The sequence below is a fragment of the Eremothecium cymbalariae genome, chromosome 3, assembly GCF_000235365.1.
Source record: "Eremothecium cymbalariae DBVPG#7215 chromosome 3, complete sequence".
Lineage (NCBI taxonomy): Eukaryota > Fungi > Ascomycota > Saccharomycetes > Saccharomycetales > Saccharomycetaceae > Eremothecium > Eremothecium cymbalariae.
In genome coordinates, this window is record NC_016451.1 from 311,249 (window position 1) to 337,149 (window position 25,901).

A 25,901-nucleotide genomic window follows, 5' to 3' on the forward strand; every position below is an offset into this window, starting at 1 on the left:
TCGATCTAATCGAATATTGATCCCTTCCAGCTGCACTGTCTTTTCTCGCAGTATCTTTTATGTTCGCAACAAGAATAGTTAGAAGTGTTTGTTTGAGTGTGAATTTGACAAAAACCCATCATCATCATCATCATCTCAACCCGCTCCCACACTCTCACGCCTCTCCTTGCCAAGAAATAAAAAAGACTGATATCTACGGGTTTCTTTTAGAGCATCCAAGCAATTCTATGGCTATACATTTCATTATATGCTTTAACAAGCAGGGTATACTGCGGCTGGGCAGGTGGTTTCAGTCCTCAGGGCACAGTTTGCAGGATAAGAATTCGCTTGCTCAAATTCTCAAGCTTATAATGTCCCGAGACTCACGTACGCAAAGCAACATTATAGATTTCGATGACAGGACCAAACTGGTGTACAGGAGGTATGCTGGACTGTATTTTGTGATGGGTGTGAGTTTGGAGGAAGATGGCTTGCTATATCTTGCGCATATTCAGCTGTTCGTGGAGGTGCTTGACCTTTTCTTTGGAAATGTATGTGAATTAGACATCCTATTCAATTTCTACAAGGCATACATGGTGATGGATGAGATGTTCATAGGTGGGGAGCTTCGAGAGACTTCAAAGGAGCTGCTGCTGGACAGACTGACTCAGTTGGAAAAACTACCTTAGGATGCAGTGCGAGCTGGGGAGCAGAATGATGTGTCGTTGTTATATAATGCGTGTATATAACAATTAGAAATAAAGAAAGTCGGTAGCTTCAGCTTTCAGATGCCGCTCTACAGCATTCCACACGTCGTTGGCAACACTGTCTATTGACTTGCCTGAGACTTGGAGGGTTACCAGATGTTTTTCACGATAACCAGAGTGCTCAAGCTGTTCGAACATGTCCTGAAATTGAGCAAGCACCGCGCGCTGAAATTCGACCCTTTCATAACGTTCATTGCCATATCCAGACCTATTTTCGAGCTCATGGCCATGCTTTTCGTCATGCAGGAAGAAAATTGTCAGATCTGGTTTCACTAGGCCCTTGTCTGGCTGGAAACACCAGGCCAAGTCCATTCCTGGGATATTTTTGGCAGCAGAATATGCAATTCCAGAATAAACATATCTATCTAAGATAACATGAGTGCCAATCAGAAGCAGCTCTTTAATTCTCGCTCCCAATTCCCATCTGTTCGCAGAAAACAGCAGATGAGCGGCCTGGTCTGGCAGTTCAAATGTTTCTTGTGTAAGATACTTGTCGATGAGCATGCCGATGGGCGTTGTGCGATCCGGAAATTTGATCAGCTGCGCGTTGGGCTGCAACCGCTGCAGCAGTAGAGTTGCCTGGGTGCTCTTACCCGTCCTGTCAAGTCCCTCAATAAGTATTAGTCTGCCTCTACGCATTGCATATCTTTTTATCTTTGGGCGATTTTTGTCATGATGGCAAGAACAAGGCAGGCCGCTGTTTTTTAGCAGTATCGAGGAGGCAGAACCCAGATAACATCAAGCGACAGAAGCAGAACAGAAGCAGAACAGCCACCCTTCTTGCAGCGCTATCTGCAGCAAGGCCGGCCGTGTCGCGAACACAGGTCACGTGGCGATCAATGCAGTCCCACGTGACTATAAAGTCACGTGATCTAGACGTTTTTCCGTGCCTTATGTACGTTGTTCCGTCGAATACAGGTACATAACAATAGCCTCCCGGTAGCCAAGTTGGTTTAAGGCGCCAGACTGTAACTGAAACACTGTAATCTGGAGATCGGGTGTTCGACTCACCCCTGGGAGACTTTTTGCCACACGGCAGACGCAGTCGCTGCCGGTGGCAGCCCGCAACTTAGAGCAATCGTGCAAAAGCCTGTGCATTCTTTTTACAAACATTACATAACATGGTACTTTGGTATATACTTGCAACAATAATCCTTGCTGTTCTTTCGTCTTCCCATGTCTTGGCCAACTGCCAATGGCCAACTGCCCAATAGCCGCCGCCGGCGTAACCCTCAGACTCCGTTCTCTATGTTTTCTGTATCGTCGCACGGACTGTAGTTAGATACGACGGTCAGCGGCATTCGTATGTCACGGGCATAACCCTCTCGCATGTAGTCCTCAATTTCGTAGTACGGCGTGTCCGCTGATCCGTCGCCGCAGCCGGCGGCTGCGGCCTGGGGCAGCTGCTGGCCGTCACACCAACCCCCACCTCCGCTGACGATTTTCGCTCGCTTTCTACAAGACTCCTGCAAGCTTCGCTGGCGTTTACAACCAGAAATGTAGCCTTCCGACTGCGAAGACGTGAACAGCCCATCCTGCTGCTCTGCTCCCGCTGCCGCAAACGTGATGATGTGCATTTGTTTTTGTTGTTTTTTGGTCGCTGGTGTCGCTGATGCCATCAATGGGCGCTAATTTTTCTGTTGCAGATGGGTTTGGTGAGGAAGAGAGAAGAGAGAGAGGCGCGCGCCCGCGGACGGCGGCGGCACTCACCAATATTGCGCCGCGCCTGAAGAGGAAATTCATAAACACAAAAGGCAATTACAGCCGCGCACTCTCCGTCCTACGCCACCGCAGGAAAACGCGAGGGGAATCGCCCACTGCGCAACAGACAGAGCACGCCCGCAAGCTCGAGAAAGGAAACCCCTGCGCTGCATATTGTCTGCCTTTGCTGCCCTCGGGCGGTGTACGGGTGTCTCCGCAATGGAAACACGCTCCCCGTGGCCCCGTCGTTCACATGCTTGCTCGAGCAAGTGAAGCTGGCTGGCCGCGAATACCGTCGAGCGAGAGCAACGTCAAAACTACCTTTTACGTCTCGCAGTGGAAATGCTGCTTTTTTTGCACTACGCTGCGGAAGATTTGTTGCAGACAGAAACACAGGAAACGGCACTAATCATGTAAGTACAGGGAGTAGAAGTAGCGTATAGATCATAATACGACTGAGACTTTTCAGAAGGAAACGGAACACTTCAGTTGTATTATTGCTCCCACCTACGTCAGATGTGTCATGCTTGGTAATATTGTGTACTATACAGTAAAAGAGGCAGAGTTCTCCTCTCTCATCCTTCCGGAGGGGTTCCCCTCCGGAAGGATGAGAGAGGAGAACAGGAAGAATTACAAGAATAAGAACGAAATAAAAAAAGCGATAGAGGAAAAAAGACTAAAAAAAGAACGTTACCTTCTCTCTTTCTCTTCCCTTTCTCTTTCTACTCCTGTTCTTGTTTGTTTAGTTTTCCTAGTTTTCATAACAAATATAATCCTGTTTTTAGTCTGCAGAACAAAGTTCCCCCCTTTCCAAACAGTCGATCAAGTTTTTTTATTTAACATAGAAAGACAGATAGATAATAAATAATAGCGGAGGAGTTGTTGTGGACAAGAAGACTGTTTCTAAGAGCCAAGTCAACTGCTGTGTTATCAGGAGAGAGTTTTTTCCCTTTCCCTTATCGTTTTTCAGATATTTGAAGATAAAAAAAGGAGTGTAGCGTCGGACCAAGGAGCGCTAGAGAAGAGGTTTACAGGATTCCATCACTGTTGTTGTCGTTGATACCTTAGGGACGACTGGCTGACGGACTGAGAGACTGCCAGGCTGACTTTTGTTTGTTGTGATTCTTTTCGCTTTCTGTTGAAAAAAAGAGCCCTAATAATTTTTCATCGTCATCTTGGGTTTGGAACTATCAACGTGGTTTTAAAGCTATAGTCTAATTATAATAATAGTGACAAGGTAGCAGTGGGTAGTAGAAAAAGAAAAGACGGAAGATGGGTGTGTTAAATATTTCAGGTAGGCTTTTGACAGTCCTGCTTTTAGCTGGCAATACGTTGTTGTTGCTGTTGATCGTTCTTTCCGGGGGGATCGACAATCGTCCGATTAATCGACTCTACTGGTTGGAGGCGAACACTACGGCTATCGATGGAGCGCCCGACGTGTCTAGGTGGACGTTCTGGGGTCTATGCTCGAAGACTGATAATAGGAATACAAACTGTTCTCTGTCGCCAGCGTATCCGCTGTCGCCATCTGAGAATTTCAAAATGTCGTCTGGTGTTCCTTCTGATTTTACTAGCAATATGGACACTTACTACTATTTGTCTAGGTTTTCGTTTTGTTTCTTTTGGATTGCTCTGTCGTTTTTGGGTATTGGCTTTTTGTTCTATGTTTTCACCTGGTGTTCTTATTCTTTTACCAAGGTTGTCTTTACGCTGGTCCTTATCGGATGTATGTTTGACATGGCGGCTGTGGCATGCCAGACTGCGGTCATTGTGATGGCGCGGAATGCTTTCAACGAAGGAAATATGTCTCCCAAGATCGGTGCAGCTATGATGGGGCTTGCCTGGGCTAGTGTTGCTTGTTCTATTATCACCTTCTTCGGTACAGGTATTTCTTTTATCCGTAGGGCATGGAGAGCACACAAGGAGTACGTCGAGATGCAGAACTACAAGGAGCAGGCATTGAGATATCAGAACACCAAGGAGACTGCTGCGATGGATCAGCCAGTTGTATATGATACCAATCCGGACTTGGAGAATGCAAGTGCTATTGTGGGTGATGAGCTTCATCATCAGCCCGAGACCCATCAAAGTGGTGTAAAGTTCTTTAAGGTTAGAAGAAACAAAAAGGTTGCGGATGATGACTCCATCTAATTTTAGTCCAAAACGTATGGCGATGCGTGGTTGTTACTGGTTCTGAATGTTAGCTTTTTATTTTTTGTTTTTTGTTTGTTATTAAATATGCGGGAAAGGATGAATGCTTGGTATAACCAATCAAAGGCGGAGGCAGGAGGAGGATGGATACCATATGTTAATATATAAATTAAAATCAATGGAATAAAAAAATATGCTAATTAGAAAGACCCATTTTGACCCCCCCAAAAAAACCAAAAAACAAATTGATAATGATAGTAATAATATAATAGTAATAATAGTAATAATAAATGGTGAAGAGACCAAAATCAAAAGCCCAAAAAAGTTGGAAATACCAACAATAAGATATCTTCTCTGAAAGGAAGTCAAACAAAAAAAAAGTTATATTCACTATTTTTTTTATTTAATTGATGTCCTCCACACACAATTTTTTTTGTTCACCGATAGTTATAATTTGGGTTTGGGAACAGTGCCAGTTGGTTTGTTGGCTATTATCTAATCCTTTTTTATATTTTATATATACCATTTTTGTATGGCAGCGGGCAGAACTTGATTTCCAATACACAAAGTTTTTAATACATAATCTAACTCGCCTTAGCCTCGCTGTCACCATCGACTGCCAGTAGCATTTCTATGCACATCTCACAGAATTCCTCCACGGCTTCATTGTGATGTATACCACCATACCTTAGGGTATTTAAGTAGTCAACGGCTAGCCGTTCTTTTATCTCTTGGCTCATCTGTAAGTCATTTTCAGCAGACGTCGCGCCTACTCCCGTCATTAAAATTCTATAAACTTGATGCAAATGAAATTTTACAGTATTATGCTGAAGCAGTTCCCTCAACCTACTGTTATTCTGAAGCATTTCATTGAAATGGGGGGTGGCTAAGGCGGCCGGTTCTTTTTTACCATTGGTATTCTTCTCCACAACAATATCTTTAGATACTTCTAGCTCATCATGCTTATGTCTTTCCTTGTCCTTATAACATGGTAAAGAACAGTAGCGAATGGAACATTTGGGGCACCTGTATTGAGCTTCATTCTCATGACAGATCCCACACTTCATTCGAGGCTATGGTATGTCGTTGCATTACTTTTCAATTGGCTGATTAGAAAGCAGACACAGAAGACTTGAAAACTTTTTTCTGGAGATGCCTCTTTCTTGCTGCAACGGCAACCGAGCTGGAATCCCTGTCACACTTTTCTTTTGTTTGGCTCGAAGAGATATTGTTCGATCTATATTATGCATAAACTCTGGGGGACATATAGAGTTCACACTATTAGATTCGACACATGTTATGCACGAGAAGAACTGTTTGTATCCCTTTACGGTTGATTGGCTCGTTTCATACAAAGTACAAATTTGTGCAACTAGATGCCTCTGCAGATGTCATTGAAACATGTAGAGTGCAAGTTGACCGTTATAATTCTCAGTTGCCAGAAAAGTGTCAGTTGGATCATGCACTACCGCTACCCAAGAAAACACCAGCATACCAAAAGCATGTTTTATTGATATCACCGGGTTCAGGCGCCTGGAAGTGTGACTGGCAGAGCAAGTTGGAATTAAGCGTGGAATGGCCGTATTCATTTATCTCGAAGCTTAAGAATGCTCTGTTGAAGATCGACGGGTCTGGGGGGATACTATTTAATGCTATTTGTTTACAACATGGCAAACCACTATTGCCTAAGACCTCGATGGATGAATATGCTGCATTCTTGGTGATCCCCGATTTCCGCATCTATAACGTTCACAAAGAAAGAATTGAAGAATTCGCACACTTTTTGACTGGTAACGAGATATGCTCGAATAGGCCTCCTCCTTCAAAGTTATTATTCAATGACTTTCTGCGGGGGGCATCAAAAACTATTATAAACAAAGAAAGTCCTGTAGGCATAGAATCGAAACCAATCGAGAATCCTTTTGAAGGTGAGATATATGATAGGAGCTTGGTTCTTATCTGTGGGCATGGAAAGCGCGATACAAGATGTGGTGTTATCGCACCTGAATTGGTTTCCAGTTTATATAAGGAGTTAGGTGATGTGGACACTGATATTGCGATTGTTTCCCATATAGGCGGTCATAAGTTTGCAGGGAACCTTATTTGGTATAAGAATTTTGGTACAGATATCAAGGGGATAACAAAATTTGATGCATTGTGGTTTGCAAGAGTGATGCCAGGTGCGGTACCCTTGCTAGTCTCAAAGGTATTAAAGAATGAAATAATTGAGAATTTTTATCGTGGGGGGGTTTCGAACAAGCGGAATGAATAATGGAGTTCATCTATCTAGAATACATTAGATTTATAAATTTTATAAACAATTTGTTCTTATGTTGTTAATCAGACTTTCTATATCATCTACTGTATTCTTGGACTCCAGCTTGCTTACCAGGAACTTCTTCTCCCTTGCATGCAATGTGAAAAATCTTTCACAAAGATCACCATCGATTACATGCCTTACGGGATTGTAATAGCTACGGTAACTCAGAATATCTCTCCCTACCGTTGAATATGCACCTTCGGGGACATGTTTTTTCTGCTTTTTACGTAAATAGGTATCGTTAGCCCCAAGGCTTTCTTCATATTCATCTATATCAACTGCAGCAACGGAAAAGCGTTCCTCTTGTTCAAGATAAAATAAATAATCTGCATCTCTCATAACTTGTTCAACAGATTCAAATAATTCCACCTCCCTTCTTGTGATTAAAGGGATTATGCAGCCAACAGTGCCCTGTAAACCGGTATAGATAATATTAGTTCTATCTGAAAACTGTGCTGAAGAAACGGTTTGTAATGATATTGGGATATCGTTCAAATAGAAATGGTTCAGCAACTTCCACTTAAAATTACATTCTTTTATATTTTTGGATATGTGACTCACAGCCACCTGTAAATGCCCCTCAAAATCCTCTTTTATAAGTTTATCGCACTGCAGAGGTAACCTTAAGACCCATATATTACTAAATCTATCCCCTCCTATTACAGTGCATTCATCCAGAAATCTTAAGGTGGTAACATGCCTTTTTACTGTATCATCTGCAACAGGAATAAACATATTTTTAGGTTTATCAAAGTGAAATAAAGTAACTGATTCGTGAATATCACCAACAGCTATCCTCTGACTTTTCCACTGATCTAATGAAACAACCTTAGTAATAGATGGAGGCATTAATGTAATAGATTTCTTTAGTAGTCGTTTTTTGCCCATGCCATATAGAACTAGAGCATTAGATATAGGAACTAAAATTTTGTCACCAAACGCAACCATAGCATGTACTTGTTCATCAATCGGAGTGTCATGGACGTGGATTAACTGAAAATATCTGAATTGGTTCTTCTTAGTTATCTGAATCTGAAATGTCACTAATTTATTATCGCGCGTAGATACTACTAAGCACCTCAAATCCTGTCCAAATCTTATTATGACAGCTGATATTACTTGATAATCAGAGATTTTTTGGTAGTTTTCTTCTGATACAATATTCTTATAATACAACTCATTTTTCATGAGGTAGATTTTCCAAAAGTTTTCGGATTTGTAGTTATCAACAATATAGAGTAAATTTTCGTCATCAATATCTGGCACGATACATCTACCAAAATAGGTTTTCATCTTGTGCATTTTTTCTATTGAACCATTCCTGTCTTGCTCATTTTGTTCATCATCACTTTCCTCAAGTTGTTTCAGGTTGTTACTGGTAGTATCATCTCCATATTGAGCATTGAGTTCAAACCAAGTTTCAAGAGTATTGAACTTTCCAAGTCTGCCTATAACTAAGGTTCCAGCTGAGCTGATAGAACAAAATCCATTTAATTTAATCTCATTTGACGTAAATGGTGCAACTTTTTTTAAGCTCTGACTTCTGGCGAGTATAAGAGGTCTAACTAGCCGCACAGAATCCAGTTCGTAACTCACCCAAGTTTTATTGGAATGCAATATAACACAAGATAGGGTTGCAGTGTTTGTCCCTGAACTTATTCTATCTTTATCATTGTTTTCTTCTTCTTCCTCGTCTTCTTCCTCTTCATCGCTAATAAATGGGAACATTTGCGGCAAAAAAGAGATATCAACCGGCTTTGAGCCAAGATACTTTGTTCTGACATCAAATAACTGACCATCATGTTTGTCAAGTCTAGATCTCACATATACTCCAGAAGCTAATCCAATATGCAGACACAATGAATCATTTGAGGAGACCAATTTGATTGAATTGGCTGATGAGGTCAAAGCCTGCATGGAGACAACCTCAAAAAAATTATTTTGGTCGTCCATTTTTAGGCTGTACACTTTCACAGAAGTATCCCCACATACTACAACTAGATAGTTTGATCGCATTCCATTAGCTACAGATAATCCATTAATTGTATCTTCTAACTCTATCCGATCTTGTAGCTCATTTAGGGAGTCATTTGTACCAATTTCGAAGTAAACAATTTCATTATTCGACAAAGCAAGTACTAACTGGGTGTTACTACAAGTTGCATCCAGAATACGAATACCAGCAGGTGGAAACCATTCCAATTTAGAGATGTATTTGTCGCCTGAAAGTGCCGCTACTTGGATGAGTTTGTTCTCGCATACCTGTATAATAGATTGAGCGCCCATAGAACCAATCAATAAAGTTCTATCTTCGGATAAGCTGAATGGGTTCATCTCCAGTTCAAGTTCCTCAACTGTTCCATCGGCAATTTTCAATATCATAGTCGATTTTGGAAGAGCAAGGAATAATAGCCTGTGAAACTTTGAATTATTCAATGCTGTAGTCCAGATATCGAGTGGAGTTGAGGGTAGTCGTGACGAAATTATTTCCTCGAGCTCAATTCCGGCTTTCAATGTTTTGGTAGCGCCTAATGTCTTTGTAATGACAGTCAATGGAACTGCTTCTGATACATGTGATGATGTAACAGGGTTTATAAGATCTAGTTTATCCGCAACAGATAAATTTTCTAATTCATCATGCGGTTCAATGAGTAATCTCTTACCAGGCATATGTGAGGTTAGAGTATTCTGCTCACTCTCCTCGCCAAGGTTTTCGAACAGGTATAGATAGCTATTGCCCAATTCAGAGTTAGAAAACATATACCCATTCTTAAATATGTGGAATTTCTCTGCATGGGGGATAGTGTCGAAGTATGATATTAACATGGTAGGACTCTTATCCTTATTATCCGGTAAGATTCTCACCTTGTATAAATCTCCGTAGTTCGATTGAAGGAGTACGAAAAAGTCGTTCCTTAGTTTATGAACAGTACACGCGGTAATCAATGTTCTCTGGGCGTCCCTGCGTGTGGGAATTTGAACATTGATATCATACATCCCATTAAGATCTCGAAGCGATATATAGTTTTCAAAACATACTATAACAAAGGGAATAATCTCATCTGTATTCCCTTCGTCATACGTATTCTGCTTCGTTACGATACCATACGGTTCTAAATTTGGAACCGCTACGATAAAACTAGCCGTAGAATCATGCAGTACATATTCCGACAGCTTAGCTACATGCTTCAGCCCTAGATCAAGCATATAGAAAAACAAATATCGAGATTTGTCAACGAGATCAATCTCTAATGATGCAAATAGAGGGTTATCAAATCCGACATCGCAGCAAACCGTCTGAATAGTAACGAAGTTCGGTCTGTTGGCCTCTAAAGGAGACGAAACTTGCAGCTCGTCACCTCTAAAATCTATGAGATAACAAACCTTATTCCTCTCCATCGCTGAAAGCATGAGACATCTCCCTTGTGGATTCACAGACAGATAAGTTTGTGGGGACAGTCGCCTTACTCCAGACCTTCCCATTGGCTCATTAGACAACGTCTCTAACCTGCATTTCCCATCGCGATATACAAAATTGCATATAGTTAGGTTCCCTGAATCAGATACAAGTATTAGGAACGTCCTATTCTCCACCACCAGCGTCTCCATACATAGAATGGTAGCAAACATTGGTTGCCGCATCACACAATATAGAGTTCCCTCTTCCACATCATACAATTCTAAATGCGTCTGAGTCGCAATACACAATTGTAAAGCCTTGCGAGCCTTTGCCCTCTTTCTTCCACCATCCTGAACACTTTTAGACTCTGCAACCAACTGGTGCTGCTTATAGCTGACGAAGTGACCGATGCATGAGTTCACATAGTTGCTCTGTTTTTGCAATGTCAAATGATAAAGGTATAATTCTTCCTTCTCCATCACACCGTGCACCTCCAAGTAGAATCAAATGCAACTATCAATCACAATGAAATAACTTTGGTACCTGCAATCTTCCTAGAGAAGACCGCCTTCGCTGCTCATCTGTTTGTAATCGGTGAAGCACTACAAATTCTGCACCTTCGATCACGAGGTGTTCTGCTAAGGTCTGGGTGTCAACCAAAGTTCTCCAGTTTTGGATCATGAATGAAGATATACACTGCTTACTGTCAAGATAGAACAGGCTGGTACAGATTGGCCATCTTACGGAAGTGCTTTTGAAAGATTTTGAGTTTAGGCTTGAAGTTGTCCATAGGTAGAACCTTAAATAAGTGTTTGGCTAGTTGCTTCGAAAGAGACTATGGAGATTTACGTGCGAATTAATGACGACTTCGAGAAGGACTATGCTTTTCAGGTGGAGAAGGAGGATACGTTTGAAGACAAGATATTGAAAATATTTAGTTATGAGAAAGGATTAGCGAAGTTTATGGCCTTGCGTCCTTCTATATTTTATATGGATCAGCCTTCTGAATTGTACAAGTCTACACATCCTGGGTTTTTAACAGAAAATGGATGCCTGCTGTTCGATTACGAAGCTGATGAAGAACAATATTTGGAGCTTTTGGATACCCAGAAGGAGATCTGTAATCAGTTGTGGCCGGGACAATTGGTAATTCCCAAGTTCGAGAAATCTTGGCCTACGATTGTTGGTTATGTTATCATTATGCTTGCTTGGCTGTATACTGATGTGCCTGATGTTATCTCCCCAACACCAGGAATCTGTTTGACAAACCAGGTTTCCAGGGTATTCATAATACTAACCATGGCTTTAAATTACCCCCATATTGCTACGAAGTTAGCAGAGGAAATAGAAGTGGGTTCCACTGGAGTTGTAGCCCAGTGGATCTTTTTTGCACTACACATTATAAAGTTGGTTGTTATTACATTTTTCTTTTATACCGGCACAGTTAATCCTATTTCGTTCAATCCTTTAAGTTTCTATCGAACAAGGTCTATCATTGTCGGAAAGAATAACAAGGAATTGACTGACATCTTAAAATCCGTTGGTTGGATTGGAGCTAGGCGTGCTCCTTATGACGCATACCGGGATGTATACTACAATTACGAGTTTGAAAAAGCAGGTGGCGCTGTTGCTGCATATAAGCTTGGTATTCTCAAAAAGGCTGCACAACCAGGTGTTGCGTTGACTGCTGGGGAAGGGTTTCAAACTCCTTTAAAAGAGAGATTTGGAGGTAAAACCTTTGCTCCTATGGAAGAATCTCAAAAATTTTTATTGTCTGAGGAATACTTTGTTCAGCTTGAAAAGGATCTAAAAGAAAACATCAATAAGTGCGAAGACGATGTACCCAAGATCAATGCTGAAATTAGGAGGTTCAGAAGGTTTGGTCTCTTCGAGTCTTCTGAAAAATTAACCCGTTTAGTACAATTAAGAAAAGAATCTGCACTTAAAATTGATGACGAAAATGAACCTTCTTTAAAAGAAAAGAAAAACCAGTAGGTTCCATCCAAACTGTTCTTTCTGTTTATAGTATCTGTTCTTAGCATTTCAGAGTGTTCTGGTTTTCATTAATTTGTTCCTCCAAGGATGTTGTTGCATACGTTACCAAGCTCTAAAAAGCTCTATCTAGTATTTTGCAAGAATTAAAAAGCATTCTTAGCTACATTCTCAATTGTAATTGATATCCTCTATTAAGAGGAGCATGTGCGTCTGCTCTTTTATATATATATCCCATCAATAGAAAGAAGTAAAGTATCTAACCTTAAAAAATGATAGGTAGACCTACTTGTGATGATAGAGAGTTGTCTGTTCAATAAAATATTGATAATTCAGTAATATATTGAGCAAAAGAACTGTGTGCCAGGCTTTGGCTGTCTGTAGAGCCGTGTACCGTTAACAGAAGCATCAGTTTCTATCTCGCCCGTTGATGCTAAGGAATGTCCGCGCCAGGCAGCGGCGGTTTAATATGACATAAATGAAATCTTTCCAGAAGAACGAAATGTCAACAGTAAATTTTATAGAAAATAGTTGGAACTTTATGCTATTTATTCGCTACCATAATGTTCTTCTAAAGTGACGGCAAATGAATTAAGCTCTGCTAGTGATCACCAAAGCACTCGAAAACCGATGCAAAGTCTGTATTCACCAACGAATTTGTACAGTGGATTCAACTATTACTGGTTTGATAGTGAGATTGACTTTGCAAACCAGGACCTAGAGTTGCGGGTTGTAACTAACCCATATGACAATGTGACTCCACAACTAGATTTACAAACAGCCTTGGTGAAATTAAACAGTCCAAAAAGAGAGTTTGAGACGATGCTAATAGAGAAAAAGTTGAACATTATTTGGAAGATGACCAGGCGTATGGATAAATTAGTTCGTTTTGACACTTCTGAAGCTAGGCGTTTGTTGAAAGAATGGCGCTCAAGTCCTCACAAGTTAAATGCTGATCCTTTGGGTTATTCAGTCTCCAACTATAGTTTTAGTCCGGTAGGTGAAGTCTTCAAGTACAATACTTTAGAAGAAACTGTCAGTTTTGCACCGGATAAGCCACCTAATTCAGGGGACTCTAATATTATCAGTCTATCCAGGGGTCAGTTTGGTATTGAGAGTCGGTATCAATTATATGATGAGGAGAAGGATAAATATATTGGCGTTGTTGCTAGGACAATCGGACTTGATGAAGTTGCATTGAAAAGGTCGAATCAAATTCCCGGATGGAAAGGTTTCAAGCGTGTGGGTTATGTCAGAAACATCCCTAAAGCTATTGAAAAGCACGATGATGAGAAAGAACTAACAGCATACAAAACTACCGAACAAACCATTTCAGACGAAGGCTCTGAGGTCTCTTCAAGTATCTTCTCGTGCGTGAAGCGACAGTCTCTTGATGGTGGCGCATTCACTGACGCCAGATACCAGCCAATTGAATTCTTGCCTGCAATAGTTGGTCCCAATAAGATAGAAAGATATGACGAACCAGACATTCACCCTTCAATCCCAACTTTCTGTGATTCAGATTATAAAATGTTAAGACGTTCCTTGTACGAACCCAGATTATGCTACTACTCTTTGAAAGGTGGTGTTCATTTTGTAACTCCACGCTTCCTTCCTGGGCATCAAAACCCTAAACAAAGAAACCATGACTACTTCTTAATCGCCATAGATGACTACAAGTATGAAAATATGACCCCAACTCAAAAGTGTCATGCATTATTTATGTTATGGAAAACGACCAGACATTACTTCGAAATCAATAGTGTCCCTGTTGAGACACTAATAGGTCATGAAAATAGTTTGGCACAAGTTACAAGGCTTTATGGCACCCTAGAAGACGCTTTGAAATCTACAATGTCATCCCAGAAAGTCAGCTGCGAAGTCAAAGTAGTCCATCAAGCGCCCCCAAAAAGAACCGCGAGTGTTACAACTATAGTTCAAAAGCTATTTAAAAATATTAAAGCTAAATAAATAATGAGTTGATTACTTGTTGAAAAAGAAAAAAAGTAAAACTTAAACCAGACCACATTATTTGGTTGGTCCTTCATTACCATACTATGTATATCGGTACATGTTCCTAACCAAAATAACTATTATCGAACTAAGAAATTATTTAGAAAAAATAATTTCAAATGAAACGTTCCGTACGGGACTCGAACCCGCAGTCTTCTCCTTAGGAGGGAGACGCGTTACCATTACGCCAACGGAACACTGAAAAGCGATGGTAGCTGGTGTCCCAAAATAAAATAAGTGTGCACATAAAATTTTTTTTGGTGTCGTAAAATCAAAAGAGCATCCCGATAGTTATGATAGTCAGGCTAAGGAGCATGTTGATAGTCACGATAACAAGACAAAGAAGCAGCGAATCAGAGTCGTTAGGAGACTATGAAGATGATAACCATTGTATAACAGCGAATCAGAGTTGTTAGAAGTGTCAAGATAACCACTGAGCTGTTATCGGCTAGGAATCTGCATAGCAAGTAAGCAAGAGAGCTTAAGTAGGACAACAGAAACTATATAAGAAGACCCAAACTAGCTAGATTAGATTAGATATAGGTCCAGCTAGATCCCCAGAGGGTAGTTGAGCCAGATTAGAGACTATATAAACAGTAACTGATCATCAACCTAAGTATTAGTTGGCACGTGACGAGAAGTTCAAGCTAGCACGTGACCCCAACTAGTGGCCCTCGACATTTGGTCAGGTGACTTACAACTTATGGTTTGAGTTATTGAGTTAAACAAAGTAAACAATATTAGGAGCATATAACTCTCTAGTAATTTGGGTAACCAGTTTAATGAACCCATCAGTAATATATTGATGTCGCAGAAGTCTTCTTCTATGTAAAAGTGAGCTTCAAAAGGTTTTATGTATTCTGGTGTGTAAATCATGATCATAGTAGTCTGATTTGGGATCTGTCATTTAACATTCAGCAATGAAATTTATGTCTAAAATTAAAGACACAACCCAATGACATGTAAGCTTGAATAAATCATAATGTAGCCAAATTATTTTGAACTCTTTATTGATAGCCAATTCTACTTGATCTATTGAATTATATACATCCTTAATTTATTATTTCCACAAGTTTATACCAATAGTATTTTGTTTTAGGTCATGTAATTTTTTATGTAAGATGCCTTCCCGTTCATGTCGAGACTGCACTAGAGCGCCCTACAATAAAATCCATCATCTAAATTAAACTAGGCTGAACTTACCATGAGAATTATTAATATTCATAGAAGCCTGCACTATTCCCGTGTTTTAAGGAAGTACCGAGATATAAAGCTAATCTTATTCTCAAAAGAAGAATGTGGCCTTTGTGATTCTGCAAAACAGGTCATGACGCAAGTACTAAAACTCCCCGAATTCAAATCCACTCAATTCGAGATAACTGATATAACTGATCCAAGAAACACGGAATGGTGGAACAAGTACTGCTTTGATGTTCCTGTACTGCACATTCAAGATAAGAATAACCCTGAAAAGTTGGAGAAAATTTTCCACAGATTTAACGAAAAACAAGTTGTACAGGTAGTAAAAACTTTCAAATGAGCACATTACTCTAATAGCTAAGTAATATATGTAATACGTATGAAGTATACCGAAAATAATTTTAGAATCTCTTTTTCTTCCTTATTTTACGTGCAAATTCATCGTCATCATCAGAGAGTAATAACTTTTTCCTACCGCCGGTAGTTAGAACATTTCCTTTTTTAGTCGTCACTGACGTCTTGACTGTTGTTCCTCGTCTCTTAGTTGTTAGCGATGTTACTCGAATTGGCGATGGATTAGTTAACTCCAACTCATCATTTATGGAGCTCGATAAATCGAATTCATCGGAGTTGGCTGCTTCTTGTTTCTTTGTCTCTACTAGTTTTTTTGTCTCTACTAGTTTTTCTTGCCGCTGCGGTTTTTGGTGTCGTTGCCGCTGCTGTTGTGGAGGCAGCTGTTGTTCCTGTGCCTTCAGCTGAGATTTCATTGGAAGTTGCTCAGGAATTTGGTTGACAGAATTTGCTGATAAATCGGTAATCTTCGTTAGCTGTTTCGTTAGCTGCATTATCTGTTTTTCTAACATCTCAATTCTATCTTGATAATCCAATCTTTCAGTAACAAATCCTCGTCTTTCCAAATCCATAGTCTTCACTTGTTCCTTCAATTGTCGTAATTCATAGTCCTCCTCTTTATTAGTGGATTCAATAAGTTCAATATTGTTAGTTAACTTACGATTTTCTTCTTCAAGTTCCAATTCGTGAGCCTTCAATTGAACAATATCTACATTAAGCTTATGCAAATGTTCTTGTAATTTTTGAGACTTCTCGAGAGTTTCTTGTTTATCTTTATTTGTTGCAGATAGGCTTTCTTGACACCCAGCTAATTTTAACTTCAATGATTCAGTTTCCTGAGTCAGCAATTTCACAACTTCATGTTGAGCTGCAAACTTTTGTTCAGAAGTGGACCGATGAGATTTCAATTCTTCTGATAGCCTTAGATACTCCTCTACTTTCTTTGAAGTTTCTTGCTTTCTCTCGGCAACTTCTCTTTCTAGAAGAACGCTGTTATCCTTTAAACTCTCAAGCATTTCATTTTTCTTGAATATCTGGTTATTCAGGTCCTCAATTTCCGTATCCTTACTTTTCATCAGCGATACAACCTCACTCTTCTGCAAAACGACATTATGGATCTGCGTTTGAAGTTCTGAAAGTCTTTCTTCGTATTTCTCGTTCTTCTTCAATTGCGAACCAAAACTTTGCAGACTTGTGCCTAGCTTATTAACTTCTTCATGGATACTGTCCTTTAGCTCTATGAAGTGCTCTTGATATTTTTTAGAAGAATCATTTAGAACGCATTTAAATTTCTCATTCCCCTGTTGGATTGTTGTAGAAGTGTGTTTGTGCAGCTCGTTCGTCTGATTCCACTTGCTCAGCAAAGTCGTCACTCCTGAGTCGAACTTGGAGACCAACTTTTTATTGAAATCTTCCAGACTTTCTGAGAGTTTCAAAAGAACAAAGTCATTTTTTTCTCTTATTAAATTAGCCTGTGCTAAATATTTAGAATCAATGGTTGAACTTAGAGCTTCCACCTTCTGTGTAATCCCACTAGTCACCACATTCCCTACTTGATCAATTTTGGCAGTAACATCTCCAAACACTTGCGTTACATTTTGCCCATGTTTCTGCAGTAAATCCGTTGAAATAACTCTGAATTCATCCTTTAAATAACCCAATTGCTGTATCAAATCACTATTCTTGATCTTTTCTTCACTCAACTGTCCGGCACAATTGTTCAACTCATTTTTTAAATAATCGATTTCAATATCCCTACCCTTTATTTCGGTCTGTTGACTCAAATAAGACGATCTAAGGTTCTCTATTGTAGTTTTCAATTCGCTTGATTGTTTGTTATATTGCTTGACTTTCGCCGTCATAGAGTCATACAATTGCTTCAACTGTTCAATCTTCTTATCACCAGACTTCTTTTGGTCAAACAGCCATTTGGATTTTTCCTCCAATGCATCTAAAAAATTTTGGTAGCTTCCCAATCGTTCCTTAACTTTATCTATTTCCCGTTTGTACATATCAATCTCCTGCTTCTGTTGTTGGTTTTTCGTCTGCTGTCTCTGTAATTCCTGCTTCAAACTTGAACATATCCTCTGGGTATTGGTAAATGCCTCTAACAGAACATCATTCGAAGAAGTATCACCACTAGTACCTGATCCAGCTGCAGAAGGCTTAATGATTGCCCCCACATCATGACTCTGCCGAAACCCTGTACTACCTTCAGAAACAACCCCATCCTTCACCACTTCCCGAATCTCTGTAATCTCCAACTCATCCTCCTCCTGCCCCAGATCTACTCCCAATACGGCCGCAGGCTTTGGCGTACTCTCATGAATAATATCCCCATTCTTCTGTCCACAACTCATTATACTACTATTGCTCCCCGCCGTCACAGACCCACATGTCCCCGATAACTTCAAACCACCATCCGTCCTCTGGAAAAAATGACTATCCAACAACGACGAATCACTACTCTCCTCACTAATCTCCTTGCTGCATTCTTTCGACCTCATCTTCGAAAAGATATTAGAACGAGGCTTAAACCCAATATTGTTATCTCTAAAGAAGTTCGACATTTAGCCGCCGTAATCAATACTATCAACCACACACAACAAACCAAAAAAAGAACAACTTTTATCCCGTTGTATAAGAAACAACTCGCTGGTCCACCAAAATCTTCACCAATCAACTGCTTCCTGCCTTTTAACTCTGTCTCTTGTTCCTTAATAAAACAACCGTTTGCCACTAGTGTTCATCAAATATAAATAAACATTAGTTGAAATCACATTTATTATATAAACAAGCAAAATAGGAAAATTCATTGTCCGGAGCAGCCCCGGTCTGGGTTAGCCACAATCCGGTCATTACTTTTTCTCTAAAATCAAAAAGGAACTGGAAATCAGAAAAATGACCTAGTCCGACATGATCTAACTTTAACACCACGTAAAGCAGTGCAAGAAAAATTAAACTACTCGAGGGGTTTAGCAACTCTAATTACATGCCATCGAACAATGGTTCATCACGACCACAAATTGTAACAATGGTTTTCCAGCGATAAGAAAAAAGATTGAAATATTGGCAAACGTGGACTAGTTTCAATTGAGTTTCGTGGAGGTGAACAAGTAAAAAAATAAATAGCAGCTGGTAAACGCGCTAAGTAGTTTCTTTGCGTTTTATTTAATCAATTATTCTCGAAGTAGCTGTCCATTTGATAATGAATTGATAGAACAAGTGGCTAATAATTTCTTTCTCGAACGTGGAGAGATGTATATAATGGAATATAATATGTAATATATTATATGTGATTTTCTGTGGGTTAGGAAGTTGCAAAATCGAAGTGATATATAGCGGTGGGATTCCAATCTTCAGTTTGATAAATATAGTCGACGTTGGTTGGTCGAAAGTTAAGTTCATTTGAGAGTGAAATAGAGGTGATATTCAAATTGACGCTAAGAAAGCAAAGGTAAGTGACAGCAGGAAAGAAAGACGGCGAACCAGGCAGACGAGACAGAATGGGGATAGATAGGCTATCCTTTGGGTTTCGTGTGTTTGCGAAGTACGGGGTGCTGAAGAAGTGGAGGGTTACCGATGTTATTCTATGTCTCATATTATTTGGAGTGAATATTCCTATATACCTAGCCAAGCCGTTCCAAAGACAGTTTACGGTTAACGACCTGACGATTTTACATCCTTATGCAGAACACCAGAGGGTGGGCGATTGGGAGCTCATTGCTTACAGTTTTGTGATTCCCTTTGGGGTTATCCTGCTTCTGTCGTTGGTTCTATCCGATTCTAGACACAGATTCTACATTATGTATATCTCTCTTCTTGGGTTATTTTTGTCCTATTTGTCGAATATGCTAATCACAAACTACTTGAAAAATTGGATTGGACGCTGTAGACCAGATTTTATTGCTAGATGTCAGCCTCGTGAGGGTCTACAGAATGATGTCCTTTATACAGCAGATGTCTGTACAACAGCGAATGAGGATCGGCTCATGGATGGATTTAGAACTACCCCGTCGGGCCACTCAAGTCAGAGTTTTGCAGGCTTAGGGTACTTGTTCCTATGGCTCTCGGGCCAGTTGCTAACTGAAAAGCCGCTGGTAGGTTCGTGGAGGAAGGCCGTTGCCTTCATTCCAGTGATGGGTGCCGCTATTATTGCCCTTTCAAGAACGCAAGATTATAGGCACCACTTTGTTGATGTCATATTAGGAAGTCTACTAGGAATGTGGTTCGCCTGGTGGGCTTATAGGAGGAACTTCCCTCCAATCGATTCACGTGTTCCTTTCAAGCCTCTATTGGATAACAGTGATGTTGAGCTAGAATCAGAGGAACTTCCTCCAAAGTCTGTCGATGAGGAAATGGCTCCGTTAACCTTGCCACCTACTCGCTGAAGTCTCTAACCTAAACACAACCCCTTTGAGAACATATTTAGGTATACAATAGTGTATGTAGTAAATTGTTTCTTTTAATCTTCAACTTATTATACTTCTTCTGATCTTTAAGAGAGATCATCCATTCTACAACGGTTCATTATTAGAACAGTGTGGCTTGTGATATATGTGGTTTCCGGATGCAGTTCTTGTGAAGGTAGATCGTAATAGTTTTCAATGGCAGTAGAAAAATAGTAGGTAAGAATGGAAAGCATGGGCCTCTTCTAATGAGTAGTTCCATCGTATATTTGATTCTGGCTTTAGTGATTAAAGCGTATATGCACAGTGACCTGCTTTAAGTGGATACACGGTTCAGTCCAGCAACTTCTAATTTATATTTGGCACGATACTTGACAGGTTGTGCTTATTGCCAAGCCGCTCTAGGTTTATTTATAAGGTTAGGGTTTAAATATTCGATCTATTTCCATTGAGTTTCTTGGCGTAACAATGTCATTGAGTAACCTTACATTAGATCAGTACTATGAAATTCAAAAGAATGAGTTGGAAGCCATCGAATCTATCTATGCTGGTGACTTTGTTGATTTGACGCAACGCAAGTCCAGTTGGGACAGGAATCCTCAGCCAATATTCGAGATATCGTTGAAATCCATAGAGAAGGAGCCAGCGGAGTGTTCTCTTACACTTCATATAGTCTTAGCTTCCACGTACCCGCATGCTCCGCCGCAGATAACGTTTAAGAACGTCAGCAATGTCTTAGAAAGTCAGCTGGCGCGGTTAAGGGATGAGATTAAGCAGATTCACAAACGGGCCAAGGGCCAGGAGATCATCTTCGAAATAACCTCACGAGTACAAGAGGTATTAGATGAGTCGCAGATTCAGGCCAATAATACACAATCCCTGGAAGATGAACGGTTGCAACGCTTAGAGGATGAGAAGAAGAAATTGGAGTTGGAGGAGCAAGAGACTAAGGAGAAGATTGAAGAGGAGAGAGCTAAAGAACAAGTTCTAATTGATGAGATGGTGAAGAAGGAGTTAGAAAAAAGGCAGGACAATGACTCGCTATTCAACCAAGACAAAATGATTGACCTGCTGCCCCCTACAGAATGGGTTATTTCTGGAGAGGCTTATGTATTCCCAAAGGCGATCAGGGCTAAATTGCCGAACAATTCCATTTATTTATTTCGAGCTGTTGTCAACAAAGAACCGGTTAAATTGTGTGACGATATACTGTCCTTTGGGAAACACTACACCGTTAAACCATTCATTCCATCAGAATCTCCCCTAATTGGAATTCTTGCTAATGCAGACTTTATGGACAATTTCCACTATCTACTAACGGAGATTGAACTGGATAACTCATACTTCAACACAAGCAATGGTAAAAAAGAAATTTCAAGTTTAGAGAAAGAATTAGATTCATTGCTAAAGATCTCTCACGAGAATGTAAACAAGTTGTATTCTTATACAGTCGAAAGGGCTGGAAGAACAAGTACCTCTTTTGTTTGGAAAATAAAACTGCTGACTGAATTTTCTGAGTCAACTGCGATGGGCAATACTATCGAATCTGTTGGTTATGTTAATTTGGCTACATCCAGAGGTTGGATATTACGATTGTTGGAGGGATTGGAAAGTCTACATAAATATGGAATTGCTCATAAACAAATTGATCTTCACACTGTACACTTGGTAAAAGATACGGTCTTCGGAAATACTATCCCGAAGTTAATGCATCCATCATATGGGTATACTATATCTAATATGTTGCTTCGATACCCGAACAACTCCGGTAGTAAAGCGGTACTTACCACCTGTCCTTGGATTGCACCTGAAATGGTGAAAACCAATAGCGGTAAACCTCAAAGGAAGAGCGACATTTGGAATTTAGGTGTATTATTTATCCAAATGATTAACGGTATCAGCACTCCAATACATTATCAGTCACCTAATGATTTTCTGGATTCTGTTGATATGGATATCAGTTTGACCGATTTTTTGGGAAAAATGTTTGAGCCTGATCCGAAACTCAGGTTAAGCCCATTAGAACTGCTTCCAATGAAGTTCTTGAGAACTAATATCGATCCAGCTAAAGAGAAGTTTTATTTATTATCAGAGAACAATAACAATGATACACTTGTTGCACCTTCATCCAATAGTAATCAGCTATTAAGGTCCAGAGGAGCATCCCGAAATTCAGACAGTGCAAGACGCCGGAGTTTCAATGTTGGATCAAGATTTTCTTCTGTAAATTCCAACAGTCGTTCAAGATATGCTACTGATTTCGAGGAAATAGCCATACTAGGAAAGGGTGCCTTTGGCCAAGTGGTTAAGGCTCGGAATGCTTTGGATAGTAGATATTATGCAATCAAGAAAGTCAGCCATACAGAGGAAAAGTTGTCTAGCATATTATCAGAAGTCATGCTCTTGGCTAGTTTAAACCACCAGTATGTTGTACGGTACTATGCTGCATGGTTAGAGGAAGATAGTGCCACGGACGATATCGCTGTCGCATCCAGCGACGAAAGTGATATATCAGACGAAGCCGCCTCTTTTGATAACTCTTCTAACTTGATGAATAAAGCCACATTAAGTGGTTTGAACAATGAATGGGATTTCATCTCCCACTCCTTTAATGACGGTAGTTTACCCAACATTGTTTTTGCGAATAGTTCTGAAGATATCGATGAAGAAGATGAGCGGGATGAAGAATCTAGCGAATATGAAGACCATAAGTCTGAACACTTCAATTCAGTAGATGGGACTAAAGTAAATGAATTTAGTGACTTCGTTTCAGAGAGGTATTCTAAGAAACATACAAATATCATGAAGAAGCCATCAAAGGAAAAATAAAAAGCACCTTGTTCATCCAAATGGAGTACTGTGAGAACAGAACTTTATATGATTTGATTCATAATGAAAATTTAAGCGAACAGAGGAATGAATATTGGCGGCTTTTCAGACAAATTCTAGAAGCATTGAGTTATATTCATTCACAAGGAATTATCCATAGAGACCTAAAACCAATGAATATTTTCATCGATGAATCCAGAAACATTAAAATTGGTGACTTTGGTTTGGCAAAAAATGTTCACAGATCTATAGATATCTTGAAAAATGAAAGCGCATTCGGTAGTCACACTTCAGCAGATGATTTAACATCAGCTATTGGCACGGCATCATATGTTGCATGTGAAGTTTTAGTAGGGAATGGAAATTATAACGAAAAGATTGACATGTATTCACTGGGTATTATTTTTTTTGAGATGGTTTATTACTTTGATACACTTATGGAAAGGGCTGTGGACTTGAAAAAATTGAGGACTTCTTCAGTGGAATTTCCCGATTCCTTTGATACCTCAAAAAGAACCGAAAAGAAGATTATCAAATTGCTGTTAGATCATGATCCGTCCAAGAGACCTAGTGCAGCAAAGTTGTTGGCAAGTGGTTGGCTTCCTGTGAAGCATCAAGATGAAGTGATAAAAGAAGCATTAAAGAATTTAGCTGATCCTTCATCCCCCTGGCAGCAACAGGTCAGAGAAAGTTTGTTTTCACAATCTTATAGCCTTTCCAATGATATACTGTTTGATAATTCTAGGAACACTGCTACACCATTCACTCAGCTACTGCGGATGCAAATGAGAGAAGAAGTGGAAAAAATATTTCGAAGGCATGGTGGAATAGAAAATAATGACCCGCCGATAATATTCCCAAAGGCTCCTATTTATGCATCACAAAGTGTTTATGAGGTTTTGGATAAGGGGGGTTCTGTTTTGCAACTCCAATATGACTTGACGTACCCAATGGCGCGGTACCTGTCGAAAAATCCACACTGTGTATCAAAACAATATCGAATGCAATATGTGTATCGCCCTCCTGAACAACCGCATAGCAGTTTAGAACCTAGGAAATTTGGAGAAATTGATTTTGATATTATAACCTCTTCTTCGGTTGACTCTGCTTTGTATGACGCAGAAAGCATTAAAGTTATCGATGAGATAATTGATGTATTCCCTGTATTTGAGAAGACTAATACGCTGGTTGTTATTAATCATTCAGATATATTGGAAAGTATTTTTAATTTTTGTTCCATTGATAAAGCACAAAGAGCATTGGTATCACACTTGCTTTCTCAAATTGGATTTGCAACATCCTTTAAGGATATTAAAACAGAATTGAAAGCCCAATTAAATATATCATCTACTTCACTTAACGATCTAGAAATGTTTGATTTCAGACTTGATTTTGAGAATGCGAAGAAAAGGTTAAGTAAGTTTATGGTTGACAGTCCATATTTGGCAAAGGTTGAGGAGTCATTTTCTTACATATTCAAAGTATTAAATTTCCTGAAACCGTTAGGGGTAACTAGAAACATGGTCCTATCGCCTCTCAGTAACTATAACAGTGGTTTCTATAAAGGTGGTATAATGTTCCAAGCAGTATACGACAGTGGAAGAGTAAGGAGTTTGGTTGCTGCTGGTGGTAGGTATGATAATTTGATATCCTATATTGCCCGTCCATCTGGTGGTAAAATAAATCATATAAAGAGAGCTGTTGGTTTTAATTTAGCCTGGGAGACAATTTACATGATAGTTCAAAATTACTTTAAATTAGCCGGCGGCAAACAAGCTAAGAAACGACACAGATTATTAAAAGAGGGTTCTCTAGAGTGGAAACCAAAAAGGTGTGACATTCTAGTTTCAAGTTTTTCAAACGCTATCTTAAATAGCATAGGTGTACAAATTGTTAACAAGCTTTGGAAAGCAGGCATCAGTGTGGATCTAATCCGTGATTGCAATACTGTGGAAGACGTAATTTCAGCCGCACAATTGGATGGCTGTGACTGGATTGTCTTAATAAAACAGCAGAATTTGACAGGTTCCAGCCACAAAAGGAAGTATAAGCCATTGAGAATAAAACGATTAAGTAATGAAACTGATATGGACTTCGAACTTGATGAGTTTATCTCATTCTACCAACAAGAGACAACTGGGAAAATTAGCACAGACATTTTCTCTTTGTCCGACAACTCCCAATTAGAAGAATGCACTACCAAATGGGAAGAACTAAGTAGCGCCGACGGGAGCCAAGATGGAGGCAGCGGCATTGCACCTTCTACATCGCAGAAGGTCGTATACATCCCCAATAACTCGGCTAGATCTAAGTCCAAACAGCATAAGAAGGATAAATGGGTCTTTGATGAATCAGCAAGGGCTGCATCAAAAGCAATTGTGAACAGTCTATCTGTTGCTCCCATATTTGCGGTCGATGCTATTAGGGATGAGACATTAGAGATCATCTCCATAACTTCGTTGGCTCAGAAAGATGAATGGCTACGAAAAGTTTTCGGATCTGGAACAAATTCTGCACCAAGAAGCTTCGCAACCAATATCTACAATAACCTATCAAAAGAAGCTGCTAAGGGTACCAAATGGGCCATATTGCATTGCCATAAAACTGGTAAATTTTGTGTTGTAGATCTGCAACGTTGATGCGATAGTTTATAGGTTTTCCCACAGCCAAGGATTTCATTTAGAGATTACAATCCTCGAACAAATTAGCCATTACACAATATTTACAGAGTCCTGATGCATTTAACAATACCGTCTGCCAACCAGTACTTTTTCATAATTTAGTTTTGT

The 25,901-nt window shown here is 39.8% G+C and overlaps 11 protein-coding genes, 2 non-coding genes and 1 further gene across 13 annotated transcripts, besides 1 other annotated feature; 10 read left to right on the plus strand and 4 right to left on the minus strand.

The window, feature by feature from the left end:
• Window positions 1–227: 227 nt before the first annotated feature.
• APS2 (Aps2p) lies at window positions 228–668 on the plus strand (the record flags this gene model as incomplete). Its single annotated transcript, XM_003645434.1, has 1 exon — window positions 228–668. The coding sequence occupies one exon, from the start codon at window positions 228–230 to the stop codon at window positions 666–668; it is 441 nt and encodes a 146-aa protein (XP_003645482.1).
• Window positions 669–731: 63 nt separating this feature from the next.
• On the minus strand, window positions 732–1,385 carry CDC8 (bifunctional thymidylate/uridylate kinase; the record flags this gene model as incomplete). The annotated part of the gene is made up of 1 exon (XM_003645435.1): window positions 732–1,385. One exon carries the CDS (start codon window positions 1,383–1,385, stop codon window positions 732–734), a length of 654 nt encoding a protein of 217 aa, XP_003645483.1.
• A 294-nt stretch (window positions 1,386–1,679) lies between these two features.
• Ecym_3164 lies at window positions 1,680–1,767 on the plus strand. The gene is given in 2 exon segments: window positions 1,680–1,718; window positions 1,732–1,767. It is a non-coding gene; the product is annotated as a tRNA-Tyr (tRNA).
• A 1,952-nt stretch (window positions 1,768–3,719) lies between these two features.
• Window positions 3,720–4,598, plus strand: SUR7 (Sur7p; the record flags this gene model as incomplete). Its single annotated transcript, XM_003645436.1, has 1 exon — window positions 3,720–4,598. The coding sequence occupies one exon, from the start codon at window positions 3,720–3,722 to the stop codon at window positions 4,596–4,598; it is 879 nt and encodes a 292-aa protein (XP_003645484.1).
• A 584-nt stretch (window positions 4,599–5,182) lies between these two features.
• On the minus strand, window positions 5,183–5,665 carry HIT1 (Hit1p; the record flags this gene model as incomplete). The annotated part of the gene is made up of 1 exon (XM_003645437.1): window positions 5,183–5,665. The coding sequence occupies one exon, from the start codon at window positions 5,663–5,665 to the stop codon at window positions 5,183–5,185; it is 483 nt and encodes a 160-aa protein (XP_003645485.1).
• A 227-nt stretch (window positions 5,666–5,892) lies between these two features.
• AIM32 (Aim32p) lies at window positions 5,893–6,870 on the plus strand (the record flags this gene model as incomplete). Its single annotated transcript, XM_003645438.1, has 1 exon — window positions 5,893–6,870. One exon carries the CDS (start codon window positions 5,893–5,895, stop codon window positions 6,868–6,870), a length of 978 nt encoding a protein of 325 aa, XP_003645486.1.
• Window positions 6,871–6,909: 39 nt separating this feature from the next.
• On the minus strand, window positions 6,910–10,797 carry RSE1 (U2 snRNP complex subunit RSE1; the record flags this gene model as incomplete). The annotated part of the gene is made up of 1 exon (XM_003645439.1): window positions 6,910–10,797. One exon carries the CDS (start codon window positions 10,795–10,797, stop codon window positions 6,910–6,912), a length of 3,888 nt encoding a protein of 1,295 aa, XP_003645487.1.
• Window positions 10,798–11,155: 358 nt separating this feature from the next.
• GSF2 (Gsf2p) lies at window positions 11,156–12,313 on the plus strand (the record flags this gene model as incomplete). Its single annotated transcript, XM_003645440.1, has 1 exon — window positions 11,156–12,313. One exon carries the CDS (start codon window positions 11,156–11,158, stop codon window positions 12,311–12,313), a length of 1,158 nt encoding a protein of 385 aa, XP_003645488.1.
• Window positions 12,314–12,940: 627 nt separating this feature from the next.
• On the plus strand, window positions 12,941–14,281 carry Ecym_3170 (uncharacterized protein; the record flags this gene model as incomplete). Its single annotated transcript, XM_003645441.1, has 1 exon — window positions 12,941–14,281. The coding sequence occupies one exon, from the start codon at window positions 12,941–12,943 to the stop codon at window positions 14,279–14,281; it is 1,341 nt and encodes a 446-aa protein (XP_003645489.1).
• A 167-nt stretch (window positions 14,282–14,448) lies between these two features.
• Ecym_3171 lies at window positions 14,449–14,520 on the plus strand. Its single transcript has one exon. It is a non-coding gene; the product is annotated as a tRNA-Arg (tRNA).
• A 199-nt stretch (window positions 14,521–14,719) lies between these two features.
• Window positions 14,720–15,009: a sequence feature (soloLTR fragment).
• Window positions 15,010–15,527: 518 nt separating this feature from the next.
• Window positions 15,528–15,863, plus strand: MGP12 (Mgp12p; the record flags this gene model as incomplete). The annotated part of the gene is made up of 1 exon (XM_003645442.1): window positions 15,528–15,863. One exon carries the CDS (start codon window positions 15,528–15,530, stop codon window positions 15,861–15,863), a length of 336 nt encoding a protein of 111 aa, XP_003645490.1.
• Window positions 15,864–15,924: 61 nt separating this feature from the next.
• ZIP1 (Zip1p) lies at window positions 15,925–18,444 on the minus strand (the record flags this gene model as incomplete). The annotated part of the gene is made up of 1 exon (XM_003645443.1): window positions 15,925–18,444. One exon carries the CDS (start codon window positions 18,442–18,444, stop codon window positions 15,925–15,927), a length of 2,520 nt encoding a protein of 839 aa, XP_003645491.1.
• A 936-nt stretch (window positions 18,445–19,380) lies between these two features.
• DPP1 (bifunctional diacylglycerol diphosphate phosphatase/phosphatidate phosphatase) lies at window positions 19,381–20,265 on the plus strand (the record flags this gene model as incomplete). The annotated part of the gene is made up of 1 exon (XM_003645444.1): window positions 19,381–20,265. One exon carries the CDS (start codon window positions 19,381–19,383, stop codon window positions 20,263–20,265), a length of 885 nt encoding a protein of 294 aa, XP_003645492.1.
• Window positions 20,266–20,751: 486 nt separating this feature from the next.
• Window positions 20,752–25,751, plus strand: Ecym_3175 (the record flags this gene model as incomplete).
• Between the last annotated feature and the right edge of the window lie 150 nt (window positions 25,752–25,901).